Source organism: Lissotriton helveticus, chromosome 8, assembly GCF_964261635.1.
Source record: "Lissotriton helveticus chromosome 8, aLisHel1.1, whole genome shotgun sequence".
NCBI lineage: Eukaryota > Metazoa > Chordata > Amphibia > Caudata > Salamandridae > Lissotriton > Lissotriton helveticus.
This window is the reverse complement of record NC_136069.1, coordinates 746,119,529-746,146,069: the sequence shown is the minus strand read 5'-3', so window position 1 is coordinate 746,146,069 and position 26,541 is coordinate 746,119,529. Positions and strand designations below refer to the sequence as shown.

Genomic DNA, 26,541 nt, shown 5'->3' with positions numbered 1-26,541 from the left:
GGGTGATGAATCCTAGGGTCTGACCTCAAGCCCAACGACCCCTGAAATGGCTACTATCCAAGTCCTCAGATGCGTGTCTTATATTTGAAACTTATGCTCTATTGCGACCGCTTCCAGCAGATACCAAAACCCCCGGCCAGAGGAGGTGGGAGGGGGAGCTAGGTCACACACTCACACACTGAAAATGGGAGGGCATACACTACAAGGCAACACACACAGCATGCAATGAGGCAAGCATAGAGACGGCAACCAAAATAGCTACCTACTAGTATCTTAAACCCTACAAACTCCATAGAGGGAATCCTGTGAGAGACCACTTATGCTTGTGGGGCTGCGGATCCCTGGGTACCTTGACATATATGTTATGGGATTGCCCTAAGCTCGCTTCTTAGTGGGAACAGGTTCTGAAGGATATCGATACGCACCTTAACACACAGCTCCCTCGCATCCCAGCCTATATATTGCTAGGCTTAACCAATGCACTCACGTTTTCCCTTAAATACCCCAGAGGTCGTCAGATAGGTATAGCTTTATGTGCAGCACTTCAGAATGTTCTGACACACTGGGGGTCCGCTTGTCTTCCAACACACTTGGGGTGGTTTCAGCACATGAGGCTTATCCTGAGCATTATGAAGAACAAAAACAATTGCCAATGCTGAGAGTCAACAAGTCAAAAGCAACAACGGAAATCTGGTGGTTATGAATGTATCACGAAAACACCTGCTTTATAAATTGCAAACAATACTTTTTAATTCCTTTTATCGCAATTCTTATCAATTTTTGCATGAACACAATTTTAGTACATGGGAATACAAAAACATTTATATACAATATATACAAAAGGAAAGAACAAAACAACACAATTGTAACACAGTATTTACATATCAGACACTCTTGGCCAAACCAATCACACGACAATTCTTTCAAACCAAAACAACACTCATGTAGGAAAAAGGGGGGTGGGTGGGTCTCGATGTCAAAATGTGGCTTTCAACGATATAATCGAAGGCAAAGTATAACTGAGTGAAAATTGTCTTTAAAGCAACGTAAAAACGGGCTCAAACAAGGATCCCCTATGAATTTAATGGATGTCCTTAGAGTTGCTATCACTCCAATGACCCGAGACCAAATGGGTCGACGCGTTTCGAATCTCGTGAATGCCGAGATTCTCCTCAGGACCAGTCATGGAACTTTAATTCCTCACGTTTGGATGCCACTGGGGCAGTATTCCCACCGGAGTTAATTTGCTGGAGCCGCTGGAATTCAATTGCGGTTCCTCTCAGCATGGAGCGCATCTCCCTCTCTCCAGCACAGCAAAAGGCTTAATTCTCTGAACTTTGGCAGCCGTTCCTGTTGCTACTCTCATCCGAGTTTCAGGAGCTCACATGCCCCAAATATTTATGACTACTGAGACTTACCGTCCCACCAGCGGAGGCGCCTTGAGGGAGTGAATTGCCCTGAGATATATTGGTGGAGGGTGGGGTCGGACTTAAAGGGGAGGGGGGAGTTACTGGGTTTAATTGTAAATGCCATGCCTTCATATAATAGTAGGGTTCTTCAGATTTGTACTTCTTCCAATGTTATCATTATGTGTAAAATCCAATGAATAAATGTAAACCTAAAATAAAGATAAAAGAATGGGTCATGCTCCAGGGGATGTGGTCCCCGGGGCCCAAAAGCATGAAGGGAAGGAGAGCTACTCAGCCCCATTACTAGATAAAAAAAATTAGACATACCAGCAACTCGCCGGAATCTCCACCCCCTTTCACCAACACACTGCAAATGCACCTCCTGGCGCGAAATTGGTTGGGTAACAAAGTCACCATCACTACTTAGGGTCCTTAGGGGCCAACTAGCCGGCCTTTCACAGCTGGATAGCTGAGAGGTGGCAGGAAGCCATGCCCCTTTTTCCACCACTCTGCAAAATACACCTCCTGGTGCACTGGTGGTGGGGCAATGAGGTCCCCTTGTGTCCTGAGTACCTTAGAACTAAAGTGGACTTCATCCCCCAAGCATCAGTGAGCCAGGACAGAAACATCTCTACTTAAATGTGGTATACATTTTTGCCCAATGCAACAGATGATCTGGCACAACTAAGGATTGATTTATACAAATACATTAGAAAAATTTAACTTGCAAAGTTTTTTAGTGAGAATCAGGAAATGCGGGAACATACTAAATCCATCACACAACCAGTATCAAGTTTGTCAGCAAAAGAGTCAGACAATTTCATAACCCTGGAAAATCTGAATGTGTAAATGAGGATGAGAATATATCCCTTCAATAAGCATGCACACAAATGGTGGCGGGACTGAGTGGGAAGAAACCCAAGTCAAAATTGTACCCCCAACTTGCACCAGGTAATAAGGTGGATTTATTTCAGGAAGCAGTGGTTTAAGACATATACAAATTTTAAAAAATCTAAATACACAGAGAACGTAACTAAGTTGGAGAGAGAAGTGCTGGAGAACCATACCAGGGACAATCAAATTGAAATCAAAATTGCCGACAAAGGCGGTAAAGTGGTGATTTGGGACCGCACCTCCTATGTCACAGAAGCACTTCGCTAACTGAAAGACCTGGAATACTATGAAAAATGTAAAACAAACCCAACTATTGATATCAAAAGGGGATTGGATAAAAAACTTTTGGGATGGTCATTAACAGACCTCATTGATGAGAAAGAAAGAAAATATCTTACTGTACAATTTCCAATCACAGCAACAATTTATTTCCTGCCTAAGCTGCACAAAGACTAAAAAAAACAACCTGGCATATCGATTCTTTCTGCCTAAGGATCATTGCTGGAGCCAATTGCTAACTATTTTGATCACTTTTTAATGCCCTATGTGACCAAACTAAACTCGTACATAAGGAACACCAAAGACCTACTAAGAAGTTTACAAAATACACCCTGACAAAAGACGTATGAACTCGTCCCAAAGGATGTCATATCGCTCTATACCAATATAGAGAATGAAATGGCCATGAAAGCCTGTGAATTCTTCCTTCAGGATAGAAACGTCCACTACAGTGACCATAGCAAGATGTTACTAGAATTGTTCTCAATATGCTTGACACAAAACATCTTTGTTTTTGGCGAGGAGATATACTGCCAAAACAAGGAGACGGCCCCAGCTATGCTTGCCTGGCAATGGGGTGGTGGGAAAAGGAAGCGGCCTGGCACCCTTAAAGCAACAGATTTGTGAATAAAACTGTCATTTGGACTCGTTTCATAGATGACTTGCTAATTATCTGGGATGGAACGGAAGCTGAATTCCAGGAGTATTTCAGGATATTAAACACAAGTGTAACAAATCTCGAATTCACCTATGAGATCAGTGGAGAAAGGGTGATTTTCCTGGGCACTGAAGTGTACATCAGAAATAACCAAATACAGACACCTCTGCATCAAAATCAACAGCTACGAATGCCACCTTAGAAGCTACAAGTTTCCACCACCCCTCTCTCACTGCAAGCATACCGTATGGTGAGTTTTTGAGAATTGGGAGAATATGTACTAAAGAGGAAGAATGGCAAGAACACAGCGAAGTGAGGGCTGAAAGATTTGAACAAAGGCGGTCAAATAATAGTATAATGAAAAGATATCTAAAGAAATAAAAGGGAAGATCAAGGGAAGACTGTCTAATCCCAAAACAGAGGAGGGAACCGGAAGGACCGGAACCCATAAGGATTATAATGGATTTCTCAAAAGAGTCCAAAGAGATAATCAAGACCTTAAGAAAGAACTGGAAAATTCTACATTTGCATAACACTCTGAGGAAACTTGTAGGGAAACATCCAACCATCACATATCGCAGAGCTTAGAACTTGAAAGATCATCTAGTTCATAGCCACTACAAAGGAAAAAAACACCAAAAAGAAAATCCAAGGGATAAACACAAAAGGGTTCATTAAGTGTCACAATGGCATGGTCTGTCAAATTTCCAAACCCACAACGGAAATCAAACTAGCCAATAATAAAATGTGGAAAATCAAAGAACTAATCCTTGCAAAAGTCAGTTCACAGTATATGTGATTGAATGTCCATGCTAACTTAAATATGTAGGCAGCACAATTTGCAAGCTTAAAAGCGTATATTGGAACATGTTCGGGCAAAATCCTATGAGAATAAAACAAATGCAATGGAAAAACATATGGAGCAATTCCACATGAGCAATTGGAAACTTTTGAAATTCTATGGGATAGAAACACTGCCACTGAATGATCGTGGCAGCAACAGGGAAAGAGCCTTAAGCCAAAAGGAATTACGCCAAATTATCAATCGGAGAACATTGACACCCAACGGGATGAATCAAACTGAAGAACTGTACATCCACCTATAGATAAAATCAAGATGAAATAAATATACACACAGGTCATTACTTCATACACACAACAAAATTAGTGCACAATCACAAAAATAAGAAACAATCGATTGACTTATTGGAACAGAAATGTAACTTAATAAGAGTACATGAAGTGAAGACTCACCAACTGAAAGTAAGAAAAATGGATTGGTTGAGATTACCTCACTGGAGGGGTTGACTTTCTTTGAGAATGAAATGTACAAAAATAATCATGTAAATTGCTAATGACTGTATATCCCATTAATATGATGGTCAATAATGATTGAATTAATGTTCTCTTCACCCTTTCACCTTTATATGAATTTGTTTTGATTATGCACATATTTTGACACTGTAAATGAAAGGAGAAGTAAATTGCTCATAGGGAATTACATATCACATAATGCTTAGAAGAGCTCCACAAGGCTGACAGCAAATGACCTAGCGAATACAAAAAAGTACTTTACTGGCTATTTTTTGAGTGCGAACTAGGATCGTGATCAAGGTCTTATGGTAAGACCGAAACGCATTGGTCTGTAGCTTTCACTTGAGCTATGAGCTAAAGAACCAGAAAATAAAAAGAAAAATTACAAAACATATGCGGGAGTGCGACCCTGTTTACTCCTGCCAGGGAGGATGTGTGTTTAAATAAGTAGCGATTTGGCTCGACCGCGATATCCCGCACCTTTGGTAGAGCTCCGCTTAAACCCGACAAAGTTACACACATACATATAACATTCTTAAACTTTTTAGAAACGCTCATTCACTGGATGATGTCAACAGTGATATCATCAGTGATATCATTTGAGATTTCATCAGTTATGTCATACAGTGATTTCATTTGAGATGTCATATATATATATATGAGGTAACATTATTATAAATATATATATTTGACATTCCGTTACATTCTATTACTTTTTTTGTTATTTTTTAAATACTATAAAAAGCCTATATATAGATATATATATGCATGTGTGTGTTTGAAACATAAAACATATTAACAAATCAATCAAATCAATTGCAAAACATTAACCAAATCTATCTATCTATGTGAACAAATAATATTAAATAAAAAAATAAACAAATAATAATAATAATAGATATCGTTAAACAATATTTGGAAACGTGTTGGAGTCTAGGATTCGTATTCCCACTCGAGTTTTTGCAACAATAGGGAAAGTGTAGGCTTTCAGAGGGGATACATATACTATTCCTACTGCAAGCAGCTTAACTGTAGGGAAAGTATTAAACTTAGGAGGGGTTATATTTACTTAACCACCTCCAGTCTGTGCAAAAGCTGGGAAAGTGTTGGGCATCAAAAGGATAAGATTTTCTATTCCCAAGTCAGTGCAAAATTAGATAAAGCGTTAGACTTTGGAGCCGCCCTTTCCTTTTTTAATATATCTGTTTTGTAAATAAAGGAATGGGGATGTGTTGGGCATCAAAAGGATAAGATTTGCTGTTCCCAAGTCAGTGCAAAATTAGATAAAGCGTTGGACTTTGGAGGGGTTACATTTACTATTCCCACTCAAGTGCGTGCAACAGTGGGGAAAGTGGGAAAAAAGGTCAGATGCACAAAGATTAGGGATACCGATTTCCCTATTGCGATTCTCTTTCAATCTCAATTAAGAAATTGGTATTCCTAATGTATGAAACTCTTTTGAGGTTAATTAGTGATTCCTAGTGGGTCACAACTAGACCTCTCTCAGGCCTATTAATGAAGTAGGTGACAGCCATCACAGGGGTGGTGGCCTGCTGAGGTCAGCAGACCACCATGTCTGTGATTGCATTTTAATAAAGCATATATATATTTTTTAATGTAACCCATTTTCCTTTAACCCCTTCGTAGCGGGGGTAATTCCCCCGCTGTGCTGGGGCGGGCGTGCACAGCACCCCCGTGCTCATGACGAACTCAGCTCGTCATGAGGCACAGTGCTCGTGTGCTCATGACGAGCTGAGCTCGTCACGGCCACACTCGTTTGTGTGGAACGCTCAGCACAGCAGGGGATTTATCCCCATGTGTGAGCGTTCCACGGCTCATGACGAGCTCAGCTTGTCATGAGCACACGAGCACTGTGTCTCATGACGAGCTGAGCTCGTCATGAGCACGGAAGGAGTTAAGGAAAACATGATGCATTTAAAAAGAAAAAAGGAAACTTTGCAATTCAATTTTTTAAGAGTAGGCAGTGCTCCGTAAGGGCTCTTAAAATATTGTATTATTGACACCCTCCAAGGGGCCCCTTCCCCTTTGCGAATGAGTTATCACCAGTTTTAAACTGGGGGTATAGTATTTCTGTTTTGCATCTGGAATTTGGTAGCAAAACAGTAATACATACCATACCAATTCGGTATTTGGAAGGGACACCCTAAGCACGTCCCTTCCATATATGAATGATAAATGCAAAATGCGATCCAGTAACAAATTACCGAACCAGATTTCGCATTCCCTGGTTTCGCCCTTTCCTTTTTTAATATATCTATTTTGTAAATAAAGGAATGGGGCTGCGTGGCCTCTTATCTGGGCCGCAGCACCAAGTATTTACCTGTGGCTGAGATTAATTCAAGCATTCCATTCATCACTGTTTTGTATACTTAACTTGCAGAGATAGACGGTCACAGCAGCTGCCGGTTTTTTGCTGATCATTAGTTATGTTGCTCGGAAAAGGTTTGTGGGTGTGAACCATCTACAGAACCTGAAGTAGGTTTCTTTTGGTGCTAAGTTTAGCTTAGCAGAGAGATATTTATATAACAAAGCTTTACCAGCACTATGTTGTAATATTTTCTATTATTCGCCTCCTGATCAGTATCAATGCAACTATCTTATTATTTGTATAATTATTACTATTGATATTGTATGCACTAGGAAAGAATTTAAATTTTAATAAATCTCTAAAATATATTCCAAATTTCCTAATGTTTTTTAAATGTGTCTATTCACAAGGAAGGAGGGTTAGGGTTCCACTAACTGTCCCTCACTGGACTGACTGATACCTAGAGCACACCTCACTCAAGTAATGGTTATTGGGTTGTGGAGTGGTTGCAGTTGTCAGGGTTTTCTGTCTCAAGTTGGCATATTCACAAGTTTGGTGGTCCTCCAGCAGAGCGCCACACTAGTGCTCTGTGGGAAGACAGCCAAACATGTAGTGAGACCACCTGCCGGATTCCGACTGGAATCCAGGTCACGTTAACGGTGCTGCAGCGGTCTCATGACGGTGCCTTTCTAAGGCATCACTGAAGGACCGCCACTACATGTTCCTGCACGCTTTAGACTGCACAATTATAGAGTGGAGTGCACTCCTAATGTTGTGCAGTCCATGCAGTGTAGGATCTGAGGGTGCAATACGAGGGGGACAGAACATATGCTCCGCTGAATGCTCTCCTAGGCATAGAGGCAGCAGTTGTTCCACCATCACCCTTTTCATGGCGGGCTCCTTGCCTTTGGAAAGAGAGCTGGTAAGGTAACTCATAAAATGCTCCGCGATGCTGCAGTGGCACCATCAGTATATTACTTTGCCTATGACTGCTGCGTCACCACCAAGGGATCTCCGCAAGCATGGCGGTCCTGTGAGGGCCCGACCACCACAATCAAAATACTGTGGCAGTGGTCGGACTGACACTACATAGTTATACTAGGGCCCTATGTCCTTAGTGCCAGAGGGCCTAGAAAACCCATTTCTGGGCTGTAGCCTGTGAAGAAATCCAGAAAGCCTATAAATAAGTTATCCACATAGTCATTTTCTGAAACCAGCATGAACTGTGCTTAGCTTCTCCACATTTGTTACTTTGAAATAAAGGCTTGCACCTTTTTAATTTAGATAACAGTCACATTGGCAGGTCTCACACGTTGCATGATTTCAGCCTCAAACACTGTAGTTACACTCTTTCTTTATACAGATAGGAATGACTGACCAGAAACAACACAGCCACACTGTTCTACACTGAGATTTGTTATAGGACAAAATATTTAGGAAGATGGGCTTTTTCGCTTTAAAATGTGACCAAACATCTTCACAGAAACTGCAGGTTCCCACATTACACTTTTGAAGACCATGTTTTTAAGTTCACTGACAAATCGCCTTGATGTATGGTTTTTGGGAAACATCCTTTACGACACAACTTTTACCACGCAGTGCCTTTACAACGCAGGTTTTTCAACGCATGTCATTACAACAAATTGCGCTAGGGGGGAGCTCTAGGATAGGTAATAGTTTAATTTACTATCCAACACCTTCCCTACTATTCACGGGGACTGGAGTTGGAATAGTAAATTAAACTATTCACTATCCAGCACCCCCCAACGCAAGTCGTTGTAACGACTTGCGTTGAAAAACCTGTATTGTAAAAGCATGCGTGGTAAAAGCATGCGTTGTAACAACCTACATCCATGGTTTTTAAATGGCCAAGCAGGGATCCCTAGTGTTTAACTTTGTTTCTGACTGCACAACTTTTTGTCGTGTATATGCTGAGTAATAGTGAGTACAGCCAAGACCCATGCGGGTAAGACCAGTGGGGCAGTGTGGGGGGGTGGGGATTTCAATGGACGATGGCGACGGAAAATTAAGGAAATAATTAATTAATTTTCCCTCGCCATCATCCTTTGAACCCCCCACCCAGACCCACCGCCTCACCTCTCTTACCTGCACGGGCCTATGTTGAGTGAATGTGGTGGGGAGGCATTGATCCATGGTTTCTGTCCTGAATCTACCTTCAATATCAGCTATCAGTTTGTAGAAGGTTGCAAAAAACACAGTTGATGGACAGAATGTAGAACAATGTCATACATTCACCCTAGTACAAGGATCTGGGCCTAAATCCATTGTTTTTTTGCACTCCACACCACCCTGGGTTAGACACTGGCTATATGCAAATCAGCTCTGACCCTGTGCCTCAAGGGAACAGTCCAGTCCGAACTACCAAGCCATGTCTTTTCCAGACCGGAATCAAGCATCCAAGGACCGGTTTCTGGCTATCAGCCTTCATCAGCCTGGATAGCTTGAATCCAGTGGTGTGGAGAGCCTGGGACTCACGTCTGAGTATACCCAGCCCACTCGGGTGAAAATTGCAAAAAACACAGTTGATGGACAGAATGTAGAACAATGTCATACATTCACCCCAGTACAAGGATCTGGGCCTAAATCCATTGTTTTTTTGCACTCCACACCACCCTGGGTTAGACACTGGCTATATGCAAATCAGCTCTGACCCTGTGCCTCAAGGGAACAGTCCAGTCCGAACTACCAAGCCATGTCTTTTCCAGACCGGAATCAAGCATCCAAGGACCGGTTTCTGGCTATCAGCCTTCATCAGCCTGGATAGCTTGAATCCAGTGGTGTGGAGAGCCTGGGACTCACGTCTGAGCATACCCAGCCCACTCGGGTGAAAATTGCAAAAAACACAGTTGATGGACAGAATGTAGAACAATGTCATACATTCACCCCAGTACAAGGATCTGGGCCTAAATCCATTGTTTTTTTGCACTCCACACCACCCTGGGTTAGACACTGGCTATATGCAAATCAGCTGTGACCCTGTGCCTCAAGGGAACAGTCCAGTCCGAACTACCAAGCCATGTCTTTTCCAGACCGGAATCAAGCATCCAAGGACCGGTTTCTGGCTATCAGCCTTCATCAGCCTGGATAGCTTGAATCCAGTGGTGTGGAGAGCCTGGGACTCACGTCTGAGCATACCCAGCCCACTCGGGTGAAAATTGCAAAAAACACTGTTGATGGACAGAATGTAGAACAATGTCATACATTCACCCCAACACAAGGATCTGGGCCTAAATCCATTGTTTTTTTGCACTCCACACCACCCTGGGTTAGACACTGGCTATATGCAAATCAGCTCTGACCCTGTGCCTCAAGGGAACAGTCCAGTCCGAACTACCAAGCCATGTCTTTTCCAGACCGGAATCAAGCATCCAAGGACCGGTTTCTGGCTATCAGCCTTCATCAGCCTGGATAGCTTGAATCCAGTGGTGTGGAGAGCCTGGGACTCACGTCTGAGCATACCCAGCCCACTCGGGTGAAAATTGCAAAAAACACAGTTGATGAACAGAATGTAGAATAATGTCATACATTTACCCCAGTACAAGGATCTGGGCCTGAATCCATTGTTTTTTTGCACTCCACACCACCCTGGGTTAGACACTGGCTATATGCAAATCAGCTCTGACCCTGTGCCTCAAGGGAACAGTCCAGTCCGAACTACCAAGCCATGTCTTTTCCAGACCGGAATCAAGCATCCAGGGACCGGTTTCTGGCTATCAGCCTTCATCAGCCTGGATAGCTTGAATCCAGTGGTGTGGAGAGCCTGGGACTCACGTCTGAGCATACCCAGCCCACTCGGGTGAAAATTGCAAAAAACACAGTTGATGGACAGAATGTAGAACAATGTCATACATTCACCCCAGTACAAGGATATGGGCCTAAATCCATTGTTTTTTTGCACTCCACACCACCCTGGGTTAGACACTGGCTATATGCAAATCAGCTCTGACCCTGTGCCTCAAGGGGACAGTCCAGTCCGAACTACCAAGCCATGTCTTTTCCAGACCGGAATCAAGCATCCAAGGACCGGTTTCTGGCTATCAGCCTTCATCAGCCTGGATAGCTTGAATCCAGTGGTGTGGAGAGCCTGGGACTCACGTCTGAGCATACCCAGCCCACTCGGGTGAAAATTGCAAAAAACACAGTTGATGGACAGAATGTAGAACAATGTCATACATTCACCCCAGTACAAGGATCTGGGCCTAAATCCATTGTTTTTTTGCACTCCACACCACCCTGGGTTAGACACTGGCTATATGCAAATCAGCTCTGACCCTGTGCCTCAAGGGAACAGTCCAGTCCGAACTACCAACCATGTCTTTTCCAGACCGGAATCAAGCATCCAAGGACCGGTTTCTGGCTATCAGCCTTCATCAGCCTGGATAGCTTGAATCCAGTGGTGTGGAGAGCCTGGGACTCACGTCTGAGCATACCCAGCCCCCTCGGGTGAAAATTGCAAAAAACACAGTTGATGGATAGAAGGTAGAACAATGTCATACATTCACCCCAGTACAAGGATCTGGGCCTAAATCCATTGTTTTTTTGCACTCCACACCACCCTGGGTTAGACACTGGCTATATGCAAACCAGCTCTGACCCTGTGCCTCAAGGGAACAGTCCACTCCGAACTACCAAGCCATGTCTTTTCCAGACCGGAATCAAGCATCCAAGGACCGGTTTCTGGCTATCAGCCTTCATCAGCCTGGATAGCTTGAATCCAGTGGTGCGGAGAGCCTGGGACTCACGTCTGAGCATACCCAGCCCACTCGGGTGAGAATTGCAAAAACCACAGTTGATGGACAGAATGTAGAACAATGTCATACATTCACCCCAGTACAAGGATCTGGGCCTAAATCCATTGTTTTTTTGCACTCCATACCACCCTGGGTTAGACACTGGCTATATGTAAATCAGCTCTGACCCTGTGCCTCAAGGGAACAGTCCAGTCCGAACTACCAAGCCATGTCTTTTCCAGACCGGAATCAAGCATCCAAGGACCGGTTTCTGGCTAATTTTCAATTTTCACCCCGAGTGGGCTGGGTATGCTCAGACGTGAGTCCCAGGCTCTCCACACCACTGGAGTCAAGCTATCCAGGCTGATGAAGGCTGATAGCCAGAAACCGGTCCTTGGATGCTTGATTCCGGTCTGGGAAAGACATGGCTTGGTAGTTCGGACTGGACTGTTCCCATGAGGCACAGGGTCAGAGCTGATTTGCATATAGCCAGTGTCTAACCCAGGGTGGTGTGGAGTGCAAAAAACGATGGATTTAGGCCCAGATCCTTGTACTGGGGTGAATGTATGACATTGTTCTACATTCTGTCCATCAACTGTGTTTTTTGAAATTTTCACCCCGAGTGGGCTGGGTATGCTCAGACGTGAGTCCCAGGCTCTCCACACCACTGGAGTCAAGCTATCCAGGCTGATGAAGGCTGATAGCCAGAAACCGGTCATTGGATGCTTGATTCCGGTCTGGGAAAGACATGGCTTGGTACTTCGGACTGGACTGTTCCCATGAGGCACAGGGTCAGAGCTGATTTGCATATAGCCAGTGTCTAACCCAGGGTGGTGTGGAGTGCAAAAAAACGATGGATTTAGGCCCAGATCCTTGTACTGGGGTGAATGTATGACATTGTTCTACATTCTGTCCATCAACTGTGTTTTTTGCAATCAGTTTGTAGAAGAGCACTGTGACTAGATTCACAAAACCTTCTTCCGTGATTAGATGAGCGTTGTTGACTGGAAATTTTGTAGAAAGCGAGGAATATGTCTTACTTAATTGTAGGCAAATTTCTGTGAATCTGAACTAAACCCTGCTTAGTATGGGTTATTACACCTATTAGGATGGGTGATTAAATATTGAAATAGCTCAAAACTGCAGATAATGTGAGAGAAATACTGGGTGACCAGCAGTCAGTCATTATGGGCAGTGATGATGATAGGGTGAATTTTGAGAAGAAACCACACTAGGATTAAAGACATGGATGTTGCATTAAAAGAGAAGTTCACATAAAACAAATTAATTTAAAAACACTAACCTGATCGAATAGGATATCGACCTGTCATAAAGGCTGCCCTGCTTGGGGTGCATACAGGAGCTGCTGCGATGTGCTGAGTGAGTTTCACTCCCTCCTTTGCCAGTCTGTCAATGTTAGGGGTGCTGAAAGTAAAATATGCCAGTCATGTACAATAGATAGAACTTTAGATCTTTCCATTTGCAAAGTATGGACCGAAACATTAAAATGGATCGGTTTCTTTAAGTGTAATGCAACGCACTTATTTTCATTAACTTTTTGGTAGAACATATTTTTTCATGGAAAAGCTTTCTTCCTATACATCTTGCATCTTTTACACGTGGGCCACTGAGCAAACCCTCCAGTATATAGAATTTTGAGTTTTGCAAAAATAATCTGCAAAATCAGAGCTCTGTTGCGAAAAAAAAAATCTGCACTATTTAAGTGTTACTTGACTGCGCAGATCTCTGAACATCCCAAGTAAGGCTAAAACAGAGGTCTTCTCAGAAAACACTGTAGTGGAGTAAAACAGGGGATGCCTACGCACTGTACACAAATTACATTTAAAAAGATGTATTGGCGGCTTCTGTGACCCCACTTTTTCTTAAAATACCCAGCATGTGCCATAATCAGAGGAAACACAATGGTACATACTGGAAAATGAATAGTTAGAGACAGATGAAGAACCATCTTTTATCTGTTCAGTGATATCTCGGAGGTGATAACAAAAAGTGTGGAATGATACCTTGATAAAAGCTGAGACTTTAGAGAAAAGACACAGAAAAATCTGCCTTATTAAGGTGTTTGAAACTTGCAAATATTCCTCTCTGTGCAGCGGCTCCTCTGCTATGGCGGAGGAGCATCACCCCCACCGCTTTTGAGCAGTGCGAAGAAGAATCGTAAAATAATAACTCTGCGTTAGTATAATTTTATGCTGTTTCCTGCTGCTGTGCTGGCAGATGGGTGGGCGGGGCCCTCTGGTCTTGGAGCAATGGAGAAGTGGTTTGCCCACTCCTAAGTGCGCAATGACTGTGTGGTCGGCCCTCATGGGATACCCAAACCATTACAGCCTGCATGGAGAACATTCCCAGGCCCCCATTCCCTGGTTTAGGATTGATCCAGGACACTCAAAACCAATCACAACACTGCCCTTGCAGCATTGTGATTGGTCAGGGGAGCCTGGGTAAGCTTCCTGTTCCTTGATGTGCATGAGGAGAGCCGGAGCAGAAACGCGGGACCCGGCCAGCGGCAAAGTAAGTTTATTTAAAACACTTTTTTTATTTCCACCATGCGCAAACCCCCATGAACCCCCACTCCCCTCGACCCCCCCTTGTGACACCCCCGTGCCCGCCCGCCACCCGCGAGACATGCTGGCCACCACTGCCCCAAGGACATGCAGACTGATACTGTGTTTCCTTTCCATTTTTATCTTATCTTTCTCCCCCCCTCTTTTTCTCTTTTTTTTATAGAGATGCATGTGACCATTTGGTAAAGTTGAGATTAAGAAGTGTGGTATGATACCTTGCTAAAAGCTCAGACTTAAGACAAAAGACACAGGGAGATATGGAACCTTCCGCTACATGTCCTTATTTCCTCACTGAGGCCATACAGACTGATACTGTGTTTCCTTTCCCTTTTTTCTTGCTCTTTTCTTTTCTTAGGATGTTTTTTGTTCTTTTTCTCTTTTTACTTAGAAATGTGTTTGATTGTTTCTGATTCTGTTTTCATTCTATTGAAGGAAATTCCATTTTCTTTTGCAGAAAGCACCTATAAATAAACTTATAAACTGCTAAACATCTACTACCCACATATCGTTGTCAATTCTTTAAAATATAAATACAGTGCACTTTGGCCATACGAATATTTTTCACTCTTCTAGTGCTTTCAGCTAGTCTGTGTATTTGGTGAATTTTATATATTTGGTGTATCAGTTGATTTCAAGGAAGTACTTCTTTTGGAATTCTTTTGGTATAGTCTTTAAGGCTTTGTGCTGCACAAGCCCCAAATTCATTAGCAGCCTAATCACCAGACATATCCCCACACATAATCTCCGTTCCGCCCATCTTCTGTCCACTCCATCAATCAAATTAAAACGACAAGGCGGGCTTAGATTTGCCTACTTAGCCCCTAGGCTCTTGAATTCATTCCCACTTTCAGTTAGGAACTGTGACAGTCTTCTGGGCTTCAGAAAGGCACTGAAAACCTGGCTCTTTGGGCAATCTTGATAAATCGGACCCCCGCAGCTGCTAGTGTACGAACAGCGCCAAGAAACCTATGGTGTAAGCGCGCTTGATAAATTCATCATAACATAACATAACAATGCATGAGGGGATATTTTACATCTGAAAACTACATCAATCATCACACGTTTGGCTCAACATTGGCAAAGTCAAGAGAGCAGTCTTTAACGTGATAAAAATCATTTGTGCATGTACCACATCTAAACATCTATTGTAAACACTATGTTAGCATTCGTTGGCACATTTAAGTCTAGCCCTTTGATAATGCTTGTTACAATAGTTACCTCAAAATATACATTAATTTGTAATGCAGCCAGTGCAGGTAAGAGCGGTGGTGGGGGCAGGTGGATGTCGACAGACAATAACGAGGGAAAATAAACATTTTTAAAAAGAAAACCACTTACCTTGCGCTTGCCGCATCACCGAATCAGCGATGCGTGGAGAGCAAGGCTAGGGGTTTTCTTTTTTTAAATGTTATTTTCCCTTGTTGTCATTTGTTGACTTCCCCCTCCACCCTGCCACGACCTGCCCCACCGCTCCACCGTTCTTATCTGCACCATTCACAACTGATTTGTATAAACCTTAATCACTGTTAATTTTTTTTTTAAACCCGCGTGACATGAGGTTTAATTTCTCCATGTAGTAGCCAAAAGTGGAGGGAGCATGTGAAGTCTCTACTCACATGTTTTTCTTCACCAGTGGGGGCACTGAGTATAAAGGGCTCATTATTCACAAACCCTCTGATTCGGTAAATCAGAAGGTTTGTAAATGTGAAAATGCTGTTTTCAAAAATACTATACACAATCAGTGATTCAGAAAAGGTTATATAAATATCTAAATAGATTTAGAAGCCCTAATCAGTATTTAGAAGGGGATTGCTTTTGGCACTGCTTCCAAATAGCAATGCTGACCTTGATGTATCAATATTTTGAAACCGTAATCCGGTTGCACAGCAGATAAAAGTTACACATTCTGAAGTTGGGTTAGTAACTGATGTACAAAGAGGACGGGTCTCCTACTTACGCATAAAAACTTCTATAAAAAAAGTATTTTTTAAAAGCATTCCATTTTCCTTTTAGGAAAACAGGCTTCATTTGAGAAAAAAATTGCTTTATTGAAAAGCAGTCACAGAGATAGTGATCTGAGACCCCAGAAAGCTACCATTCTTGTGATTGTAGTCAATCCTAGTAGGTCACAATTTGTGATCTACCTCATGCACATTAATGAAGTAGGTCTGATTGTGTCCCACTGTAAATAGTGATTTTGCAAATGGACCTCTTAGTATGTAAGTTGGATCACAAAATCAGAATCGATTCAATAATAGTCAATATGCAATGCAGCCTCTTTTACCAAATCAATTCGTAGCACATCTGAACTATCTTGCCTAAAAACCTTTCTCCGTGTTGTGATTTATACCATCTTTGTCATTCATCCAGGCAGCTTAGAACAGCTGCAGCACTTAACTATGGCATTAAAGATGAAGCTACCAGTTTAAAGCTTTGTTAAGAAGATTTTATTTTAACACAATTTTATAGGTATTCCAAGCCTGGTAGGAAATTATTGTTTTTATGGTTTGTAATTTTAGCCGATACAGTTGTTTTATGTAATTTTATTTGTATGTTGAATTGTTTTACTCTTTTATGGTGCATTGCCAAAGAAAGATGCTTTGACTAACAGACTGTTCGAAACTTCTTACATTGATGAAGCTTAAGGCAGGATATTCACAGGAAGAAATATATTGAAATGATCAGAGTCATACCCGGAAATGGGAACAGGCAGTATAAGAAGAAGTAAGGAAGAAGCCAAGCTCGCAGCTGATACTGAAACTCAAGTAGCTGATGACTGGTCGGTTGCCTTCATTCAGGCACCAGCAGAACTCTTAATGCAATTGATCAGAGAATTACACAAAGTTAGCACATCATTTACCAACATCAGATGTATAGAGTACTGAGTCAAAGTTGATGGGATTCAAACTCATAACCCACTAATAACTTTGACAAGTTTTCACTTACTGAACCATCTTATTGGCCTACCTGTATGCTCCTTGAAAAGTTTTCTCTGAGATAGGTGCTTTTCTAAATTTTATGATGACAAAATGGCAAAACATACTTTCATAAATGTCTTATGTTTCTTCAGGCAACAATGAGAATGCTACATCAAGCCAACATTCACAGCCTGGTGGGAGGAAGTGTGACATGAGAAGACAGGAAATGTTTACAATCGACAAGATAAGCATCCCATACTTGCTTGTTTAATCCTATCTTTCTGTGACCAGATACCAGCCAACAGGTACTCGTTGGTGAAGGAGGTGTGATACATCCTAGTTAAGAATCTGGTGAAGATCAAATTATTTTTTTGCCAACAAAATTAGACATGCACTTATCGTAATAGCCGCTCAACAAATATTTTATATTGGGATGTGGAAAAACACATCCCAGACGTACACGCTTATAGACTCCTTTCATACAGTGGAAAATACATAAAGAGAGAAACAACCGCTTGGTGGCAAATTTGTTGAAGTTTGGTGCATTGCAACAACTAAAGTTTCTGCACTGCATTCTGTCAAGGGATGAGGGAGAAACAGTACCATATTTACTATGCTAATGTTTTTCTATCCTCCAGTGCTGGCACACCCTTGCACCACAGTGTAGTGGTGTGCGCATTTTTTCCGGCATGAGGGTCCCTGGGGTCCAACTAGCCCACCAGGTACCTCTAGTAAGCGCCACAGAGGTGCATTGCAGAGAGGTGTTAAAAGGAGCGTGGCATTGGACTACCTCTATGCAAAGCAGCTCTGTGGAGCTTACTGGAGGTACCTGGTGGGCTTGTTGGACCCCAGGGCCCCTCAGGATTCAAGGGGTCGTAATCCCCCAACTTAAAATGCGCCAAGGGGTCACAGTGGTGAAGGGAAGGGCGGGGCATGATGTGACAAGTGTGCAAATGCGCTCCATGGCACATTTGAGATGTCATCAGTGATGTCACTGACCATGTCATGAATGATGTAGTATGTGACATCATCAGCAGTGGATTGCGGGTGCGCGAAATATAGTTAGTACAACTAACTATATAGGAGCAATTTCAATGGTTTTTTTAAATGCTAATTCCTAACTATATAAGGCCTGAAAGCTGTGGTTTTTTCAGTGACTTTGCAAGGTTTTTTATATGCTAATTTCTAACTATATAAGGCCTGAAACCTATGGTTTTTTCAGTGAATTTGCAAGGTTTTTTAAATGCGAATTTCTAACTATATAAGGCCTGAAACCTATGTTTTTTTTCAATAAATTTCAAAGGTTTTCTAAATGCTAATTCTATTAGCGGATAACGTTTAAATATGTTAATATCCTTGTGGGACCACCTGAGCAGCCGTAGGGGGTGAGGGTGTTTCTACCCTGCCCCCTTTTTGCATTCTACACGTTTATTTTTCTGCTTCTTTTGTGCCTCGGTCTACCGAGCACAAGATGGCTGCCCAAACTTCCTGGTTTCCTGGCTCCCGAGAAGACCGTCAAAAAGCAGCTGGCTGCCTTCCTCGAGACGAACGGATCCCTCGACCCCTCGCAGTCCGGCTTCCGGGCCAACCACAGCACCGAGACCGCCCTGATCGCAGCCACCGATGACATCCGAGCACTGCTTGACAGCGGAGAAACACCAGCCCTCATCCTCCTAGACCTCTCCGCGGCCTTCGACACTGTCTGCCACCGTACACTAGTGCAGCGACTCAGCAACGTCGGAATCCAGGAGAAGGCACTGGAGTGGATCATCTCCTTCCTCGCCGGAAGGACACAGAGAGTCCGCCTCCACCCGTTCAGATCTGAAGCCAGCGAAGTCATCTGCGGCGTTCCTCAAGGCTCCTCGCTCAGTCCAACCCTCTTCAACGTCTACATGAGCCCCCTCGCAGACATCACACGCCAGCACAACCTCAACATCATCTCCTACGCCGACGACACCCAGCTGATTCTCTCCCTCACCAACGACCCCGCCACCGCCAGAGCCAACCTTCACGAAGGGATGAAAGAGGTATCCGAATGGATGAAGAACAGCCGCCTGAAACTGAACTCGGACAAGACGGAAGTCCTCATCCTGGGATCCTCACCCTCCGCCTGGGACGACTCCTGGTGGCCCCCCGCCCTAGGCAGCGCACCCAAACCAACAGACCACGCACGCAACCTAGGCTTCATCCTGGACTCCTCCCTCTCCATGACCAGACAAGCCAACGCCGTCTCCTCGTCGTGCTTCAACATACTGCGCATGCTACGTAAGATCTTCCGGTGGATCCCCACCGAGACCAGGAAGACGGTCACCCAGGCCCTCGTCACCAGCCGTCTGGACTACGGCAACTCCCTCTACGCCGGAACCACCGCCAAGCTCCAGAAGAAACTCCAGCGGATCCAGAACGCCTCAGCACGTCTCATCCTGGACATCCCCCGTTGCAGCCACATCTCCGGACACCTGAGAGACCTGCACTGGCTCCCGGTCAACAAGAGAATCACCTTCCGACTCCTCACCCACGCACACAAAGCCCTACACAACCAAGGCCCAGGATACCTCAACAGCCGCCTCAACTTCTACCCTCCCAAACGCCAGCTTCGATCGACCGGCCACGCCCTTGCCGCTGTCCCCCGCATCCGAAGAGCCACCACAGGGGGACGGTCCTTCTCCTACCTCGCCGCCAAGACATGGAACTCCCTCCCGACCCACCTCCGCCTGACCCAGGACCACCTCGCCTTCAGGAAGCAACTCAAGACCTGGCTGTTCGAGCAGTAGCGGACCCCCCTCCCCCAGTGCCTTGAGACCCTCCGGGTGAGTAGTGTGCTATATAAATGCTTTGATTGATTAATTGATTGGTTTGGACTGTTCACAGCCAATCAATGCAGCCCATGCTCGGAAAGGTCTGCGCGCACTCCTGATTGGCTGGCAGTCGTCTGTCAACATTCCAAACTGTCCAAACCAAGAAGTGTTGGCCACCATCTTGTTTCTCAGGAGAACTGAGGCACAAGAGAGCCAAAAACAAGAGTGGAAAACACAAAAATGCGGCAGGGTAGAGATCCCCTGACCCCCTAGCCCTTCTGGGCTAGATGTCCTATGGAAAATTGCATGTTGAAAAACACGTTTTGGGACCCCCTTTTTCACTGTTTTCCCCTGTGGTACGCTCAGGGTACCTGTAAACGCCCATGTACTTGCACCCTGAGCTTACTCCGCGAAATTTCCCCCCCCCCCAAACATTTTTTTTTGCCCTTTGTGGTCCTTCTAGGCCCCCCTGAGAAAACCTAGGGGGTCTCTACCCTTCTCCCTTTCAACGTTTTCCCCTTTTATTTTTCACCTCTTTTGTCTCGGTTCTACCAAATGGCGGACTCCCCGGACTGTTTCGAATGTTTACAGACACCCGAGAGCCAATCACCTTTCCGCTCGCGCACTTCCGTGGCGCGCCGGGTGCGCACCCCGGTAGGCGTACCGTTAAGCGCTCGAATCGCGCATATAGATATATATGTGTTTTTGAAGTTAATTTTCGTAAAAACCACTGGAGCAATTTGCACCAAATATAGAAAAGGCACTTCTGCGTACCAGTCCCTACAATTTTGCAAAGTTTGGTGTAATTCCATTCAGCGGTTCCGGCTGTAGCCGTGTCTGAACGTCCGTTGGAAATTAACATGGGGAAAACATGTTTTGGGACCCAAAGTTATTCCCAATAGAATGTTGTGGATTTCCTATGGAAACTAGGTCCTAACTATATATACCTACTGGCTATCGCCAGTAGGTAATATACATATATATATATATATATATATATATATATATTACCTACTGGCGGTCGCCAGTAGGTATATATAGTTAGGATTTTTTCCCTATGGGATTTTTGAAAATTCTATGTCTAATAACTTTGGCGTTTGTGGACGGAATTGGCTGAAATTTTCAGCAAAATGGAACATTTTGTTTCTGAGCAGCCCCTGGAAATTTGGGGGGAGTTGGTCCAGGGGGGGCCGAGAAAAAAGGGGGGTCCCAAAACGTGTTTTTAACATTGAGTTTTCCATAGGGCGGTTAGCCTCACTTTTAGCCCGAACGGCTGAATGGATTTGCACGAAACTTGGCAAAATTGTAGGGACTGGTAGCCCGATGTGCCTTTTGTAGGTTTCAATATATGTGCTGCAGTGGATTTTGAGAAATTAACGTTCAAAAAAAGATATATATCTGTAAGCGCGGACCAGGCAGCGCCCCGGTTCGCGTACTTGACGCGTAACGGAACTTCGCGTAGCGAAGCTGATTGGCTCTCCGGTGTCTGTCAACATTCTAAACAGTCCGGAGCGGCCGCCATCTTGTCTCTCGGTAGGATCGAGAGACAAGAGGAGGCCAAAACAAAGGGGGAAATAACTATAAGGGGGCATAGTAGATCCTCGCTGACCCCCTAGGTTTAATGTGGAGGTTTTAAAGGGGCCCCGCGAAGCAAAAAAAAAAAATTTTTTTTTTTGTTTTTTTTCGTGGTTAGCGCCCGGTACGCGAACCGGGAAGCGTTCTGGGGAGCGTACCACAATGAAAAATGAATGATAGACTTTTCAAATGCTGTATGTTAATTGATTGTTGGTTTTGTTGATTATTTTTTATTTTTTTTTATTTTTTAAGCTTTTTTTATTGTGTTTCATAATTTATTAAACTTTCTAACATTTCATTGTCAGAAATTTCATAATAATCATGGAATATAGATTGTAGTCTCTGAGGTTGTAAAATGTCCTCATTTGCAAGGAGGTTATCTACTGCTTGTACACATTGCAGTAGTTCTTGGTCCCAAGTTTCATCCATAAATTCAATCTCATTTGGATCAATGATTTCTGTGTTGGACTCTGGAAGGACAATTTCAAATGAAATGTTTTGTTCACTTTCCATTTTCCCTGAAATTTGCATAAAAAAAATATATATTAGTAGAGGTAGGGCACTGTTGGGATTATTTTTAGATAGGCAGTTTTTAACAGAGAATTTATCTTTGGGCAGTGTATAGTATCAGAGTGGAAGTAGGAATATAAAAAAGTGTATCTAAATTTATAAGTACTACAGAGGGATAGTATATAACTAACAGAAAAAGTTTGCCATATTAACTTAAAGTGCAAAATATCCTTCAGTTATAAAAATAACAACTTACCTTTAAAAAGAAGTTGAAGTTATTAATGAAAATCCTATTGAAATGTACACCAGGAAGTAGTAGTCAAAATGGCTGTGTTTCCTTCTCTTCCTTTATATATATTCGGGTACATAACCAATCAAATGTCAGGTAAAAAAAGTAGAAAATGAAAGTAACATTTTAATTGGTTGTCAATTCCAACATTTCAGATGTGTTTTGTGAAGTAATTTACCTCACGGTATTTAGAGAGGTCTACAGGCTAAATGGCTAAATGGAATTCCAATCAAATTTGTGAAAATGGTAGGGATTGGTATGTAGTATGAGCTAATCTATATTTGGTGAAATTGTCTCAAGTGGCTTTTCTGTGAACTACTTTCCCACCTTTTTTGATGGTGCGCTTCCCAGGGAGCGACCCGGTACGCGAACCGTTGAGCGCCCCGGTTCGCGTACCTTAAGCGTTCCGGGAGTCCACCATTTTGTGTTTCGGTCGAATTAAGATACAAGATGGAGGGCAAATAATGTTCAGAATGGGTAGAAGGGGGCACGGTAGACTTATCTTGACCCCCTAGGTTTTCTGAGGGTGGCTGAGGAGGTTTATATGTGCGAAAAAAAAACATTTTTTTAAAAAATTTCGCGAGGTTAGCTCCCGGTACGCGTACCGGGTAGCGCCCCAGGGAGTGTACTTTGTTGAAAATTAGTGAAAAAAGTTAGAGTAAAATAATAATTGTGAGTGATTAGATGTAGGGTAGCTCTGAGAAGAGCTTTTGGGTTTATGGTACATTTAGGTACTTATAAGTAGGTACCAATGCACATTCTTAAATTCAGAGTGAAAACTCTGTTGCCCTCATCTGAGAAGTGAACTCCATCTCCTCTGTAGATATCTTGCATGTAGTAACGCAAGTTATTGTTGTACAGGGAGCCCATTCCATGGTCTCTCATGTAAGCTGAAACAGATTTGTTTACATGCTTCCTCGACTTCTCAATTTGTGGACAAAATTGGTTTGACCACCTCCATTTCTGTCTTTGGCATATATTTGAATATACCAAGGCAGTCTGAGGAAAAAGTGCCATTAATTGCTCAAAGGTGTCCTTTAAAAGCATTTCCAGACCTACACCAGTCAAAGTGCCCAAGTCATTACCTCCACAGTGCACAATTAACAGGTCAGGTTTTGGCAAATGCATAAAGGTTTTCACCAATGGTATCAATTGGTGACATTTTAATCCTCTGTGGCCAAACCACTTAATTTCCACATCTTGTAAATTGAGGTTAGGTAAATTCCTGCTTTCAACGTACCTTTGAGCCCAGTGAATATAACTATGACCAACAATCCAGACAGAAAACATGGTGAGAGAAGGTTCTCCTGCAGTCAGATGAAGTGTGGCAATGAAATGGCAGTTGAAAAAATGAGAGTTTGAAATGAAAAAAACTGTGGAGTTTCTGTGTTCATGAAGTAGTAACAGTGATTGGTGGATTTTGATTGATGAAAACAGAAAGTTAGGGTGTACAGATGTGTTGTTTGAAAGATGTATTTTGAGTGGTCAATAAAAAATCATTAAATGAAAGAAAGCACTGGATATGCAGGTGCACTGAGAGTTCAGAGTTCAATTGCAACATTGTTGTGTGAACTTGCAAACACCAGAGTTTTTCCAAGAGGTGGTTGCTATGGAAAATAGGCAGAAAGGGCAGAGGGGGAAGGGTTTTCATTTGAAAAAAAGTGAGGGAAGAGTTTTGATTGGGTGACATGAGAAATATGTGTGAAGAATTACAGCATTTCTGTGCTTTTGATAGCTGCAGACTCTGGAGTGCATACCTTTTGCTCTGCTGAAGACAAATTGGTGTGTTTCTTAGACTGTTTTCAAACTGAAAGTATTTGCTAAGGTGAGAAAATATTTCTTTACTTTAGATAGAGAATAGTGTGCTTTAAGGAGAAAATTATGATTTATGTGGCGCAAATTGCTTGTAAATATGCTCTCACATGTGCATGGAAAATTTTGATTTTGAATGTTTGTGTTACATAGCCATGTTAAAAGTGACGCAACCATGCTGGAAAGCCAATCAAAAAATGATTTCATGTGTTTTAATGACATTTTAAGTCATTTTCTGATGTGCAGTGTTTAGAAATTATGATTTGAAAATCGTTTTTGTGGAAAAGGAATTGTTTTTAAATTCATGACAAGGATATAATGGTGTATGGTTCTTTATAAGGCAATTGACTGTCCCTGATGTTATTTTTCTCATTTTAGTGTAAGACCTTTCTCTGTGGCGCAAATTGCTTGTAAATATGCTCTCACATGTGCATGGAAAATTTAGATTTTGAATGTTTGTGTTAAATAGCCATGTTAAAAGTGACTAAACCATGCTGGGAAGGCAATCAAAAAACGCTTTCATGTGTTTTAATGACATTTTAAGTCATTTTCCCATGTGCAGTGTTTAGAAATTATGATTTTAAAATCGTTTTTGGGGAAAAGGAATTGTTTATAAAATCATGACAAGGACATAATGGTGTATGGTTCTTTATAAGGCAATTGACTGTTCCTGATGTTATTTTTCTCATTTTAGTGTAAGACCTTTCTCTGTGGCGCAAATTGCTTGTAAATATGCTCTTACATGTGCATGAAAATTTTAATTTTGAATGTTTGTGTTACATAGCCATGATAAAAGTGACCCAACCATGCAGGAAAGCCAATCAAAAAACGCTTTCATGTGTTTCAATGACATTTTAAGTCATTTTCTCATGTGCAGTGTTTTGAAATTATGATTTGAAAATCGTTTTTGGGAAAAAGGAATTGTTTTTAAATTCATGAGAAGGACATAATGGTGTATGGTTCTTTATAAGGCAATTGACTGTCCCTGATGTTATTTTTCCCATTTTAATGTAAGACCTTTCTTTGTGGCGCAAATTGCTTGTAAATATGCTCCCACCTGTGCATGGAAAATTTTGATTTTGAATGTTTGTGTTACATAGCCATGTTAAAAGTGACCCTACCATGCAGGAAAGCCAATCAAAAAACGCTTTTATGTGTCTTAAGGACAATTTAAGTAATTTTCCCATGTGTAGTGTTTTGAAGTTATGATTTGAAAATCGTTGTTGAGGTAAAGGAATGTTGTTAAAATTTATGTGCGCCATATGCCCCCAAATTTCTTTTTCAGGGTTGCAGCAGGGTGTTCTTGAGACACCCCTGCACCTTTGGAATAAATTCCTAATTTGTGATGAGCAAATTGTTAATCGCAAATTGCACCTTCATTTATATGAGCCTCCTAGCCCATGGAAATGAATGGGTAATTTGCAATTAGCAATTTTCTCAAAGCAAATTTGGAATGGTAAAGAATCGCTATTTATTCCTTAAAATTCGCTTTTTTGGAAATGCAAAATAGTTATATGATACATATGGCGGTTGATGTCTAACAAGATAAGAAGTTTACGGATACATTTATGATGACTGGTGCAATGAAGTAGAAATCACTTACTTCATTGGTAGGCCTTTACAATAAATTATCTCCTCTGTATTCTTCATCAAGCGTAACTTTAATCTGCAATCCTGAGTAGGCCTCACCTTAAACAAACCTCTGGATAGGCCACATCTTATTGTCATCCTGAATTAATCATTTAAAATGCTAGGGACAGATTTATGATAGGTGTATACCTCTTTTGTGCCACTTAGAAAACATTGTCCATGGGGAAATGACTTAAAATGTCCTTAAGACACATGAATGTGTTATTTTAAAACGTTTGCAATTTTTTTGGGTCACTTTCAACATGGCTATGTGTCTGAAACAGTCAAAATCTAAATTTGCAATGCACAGGTGGGAGCATATTTACAAGGAATGTGCTTCATGGGGAAAGGTCTTATAATGTAATATGGGAAAAATGACATTAGAGATACTGAAATGCCTTATAGAGAAGCATACACCATTATGTCCTTGTCATAAATTTGCAAACCATTACTTTTCCCCAAAAACGATTTTCAAATTATATTTTGAAAACACTGCACATGTGGAAATTACTTAAAATGTCAATAATTCAAAATTTGTGATTCCTTAAATGCAATGTATCAAAAAAAAATATGTAAAAAATGATATTAAGGATTTGGAAACTACCACCAACTTCTAGTTTGTGGTAATTTGCGAATTCTTTTCAAAAAGCATTTTTTTCAAAAAAAAAAAAAGGTCTCATATGACGCCCATACATGCCATTAGGGCATGTAGGTGTGCCATGTGCTCCCAAATTTCTTTTTCAGGGGTGCAGCAGGGTGTTCTTGAGATACCCCTGCACGCTTGAAAAAAA

General features: G+C 42.3%; 1 protein-coding gene across 5 annotated transcripts in view; it reads right to left on the bottom strand.

Annotated features, from left to right (window-relative positions):
* The window catches only part of LOC144772899 (arylsulfatase D-like), a 417,503-nt gene that overhangs the window by 240,042 nt on the left and 150,920 nt on the right, over positions 1-26,541 (bottom strand). For all 5 annotated transcript variants that reach the window (XM_078657579.1, XM_078657576.1, XM_078657575.1 and 2 more), the window contains one exon: positions 12,938-13,059. In XM_078657579.1, coding sequence (XP_078513705.1) covers positions 12,938-13,059 — 122 coding nt within the window. The remainder of the gene's footprint in view (positions 1-12,937; positions 13,060-26,541) is intronic.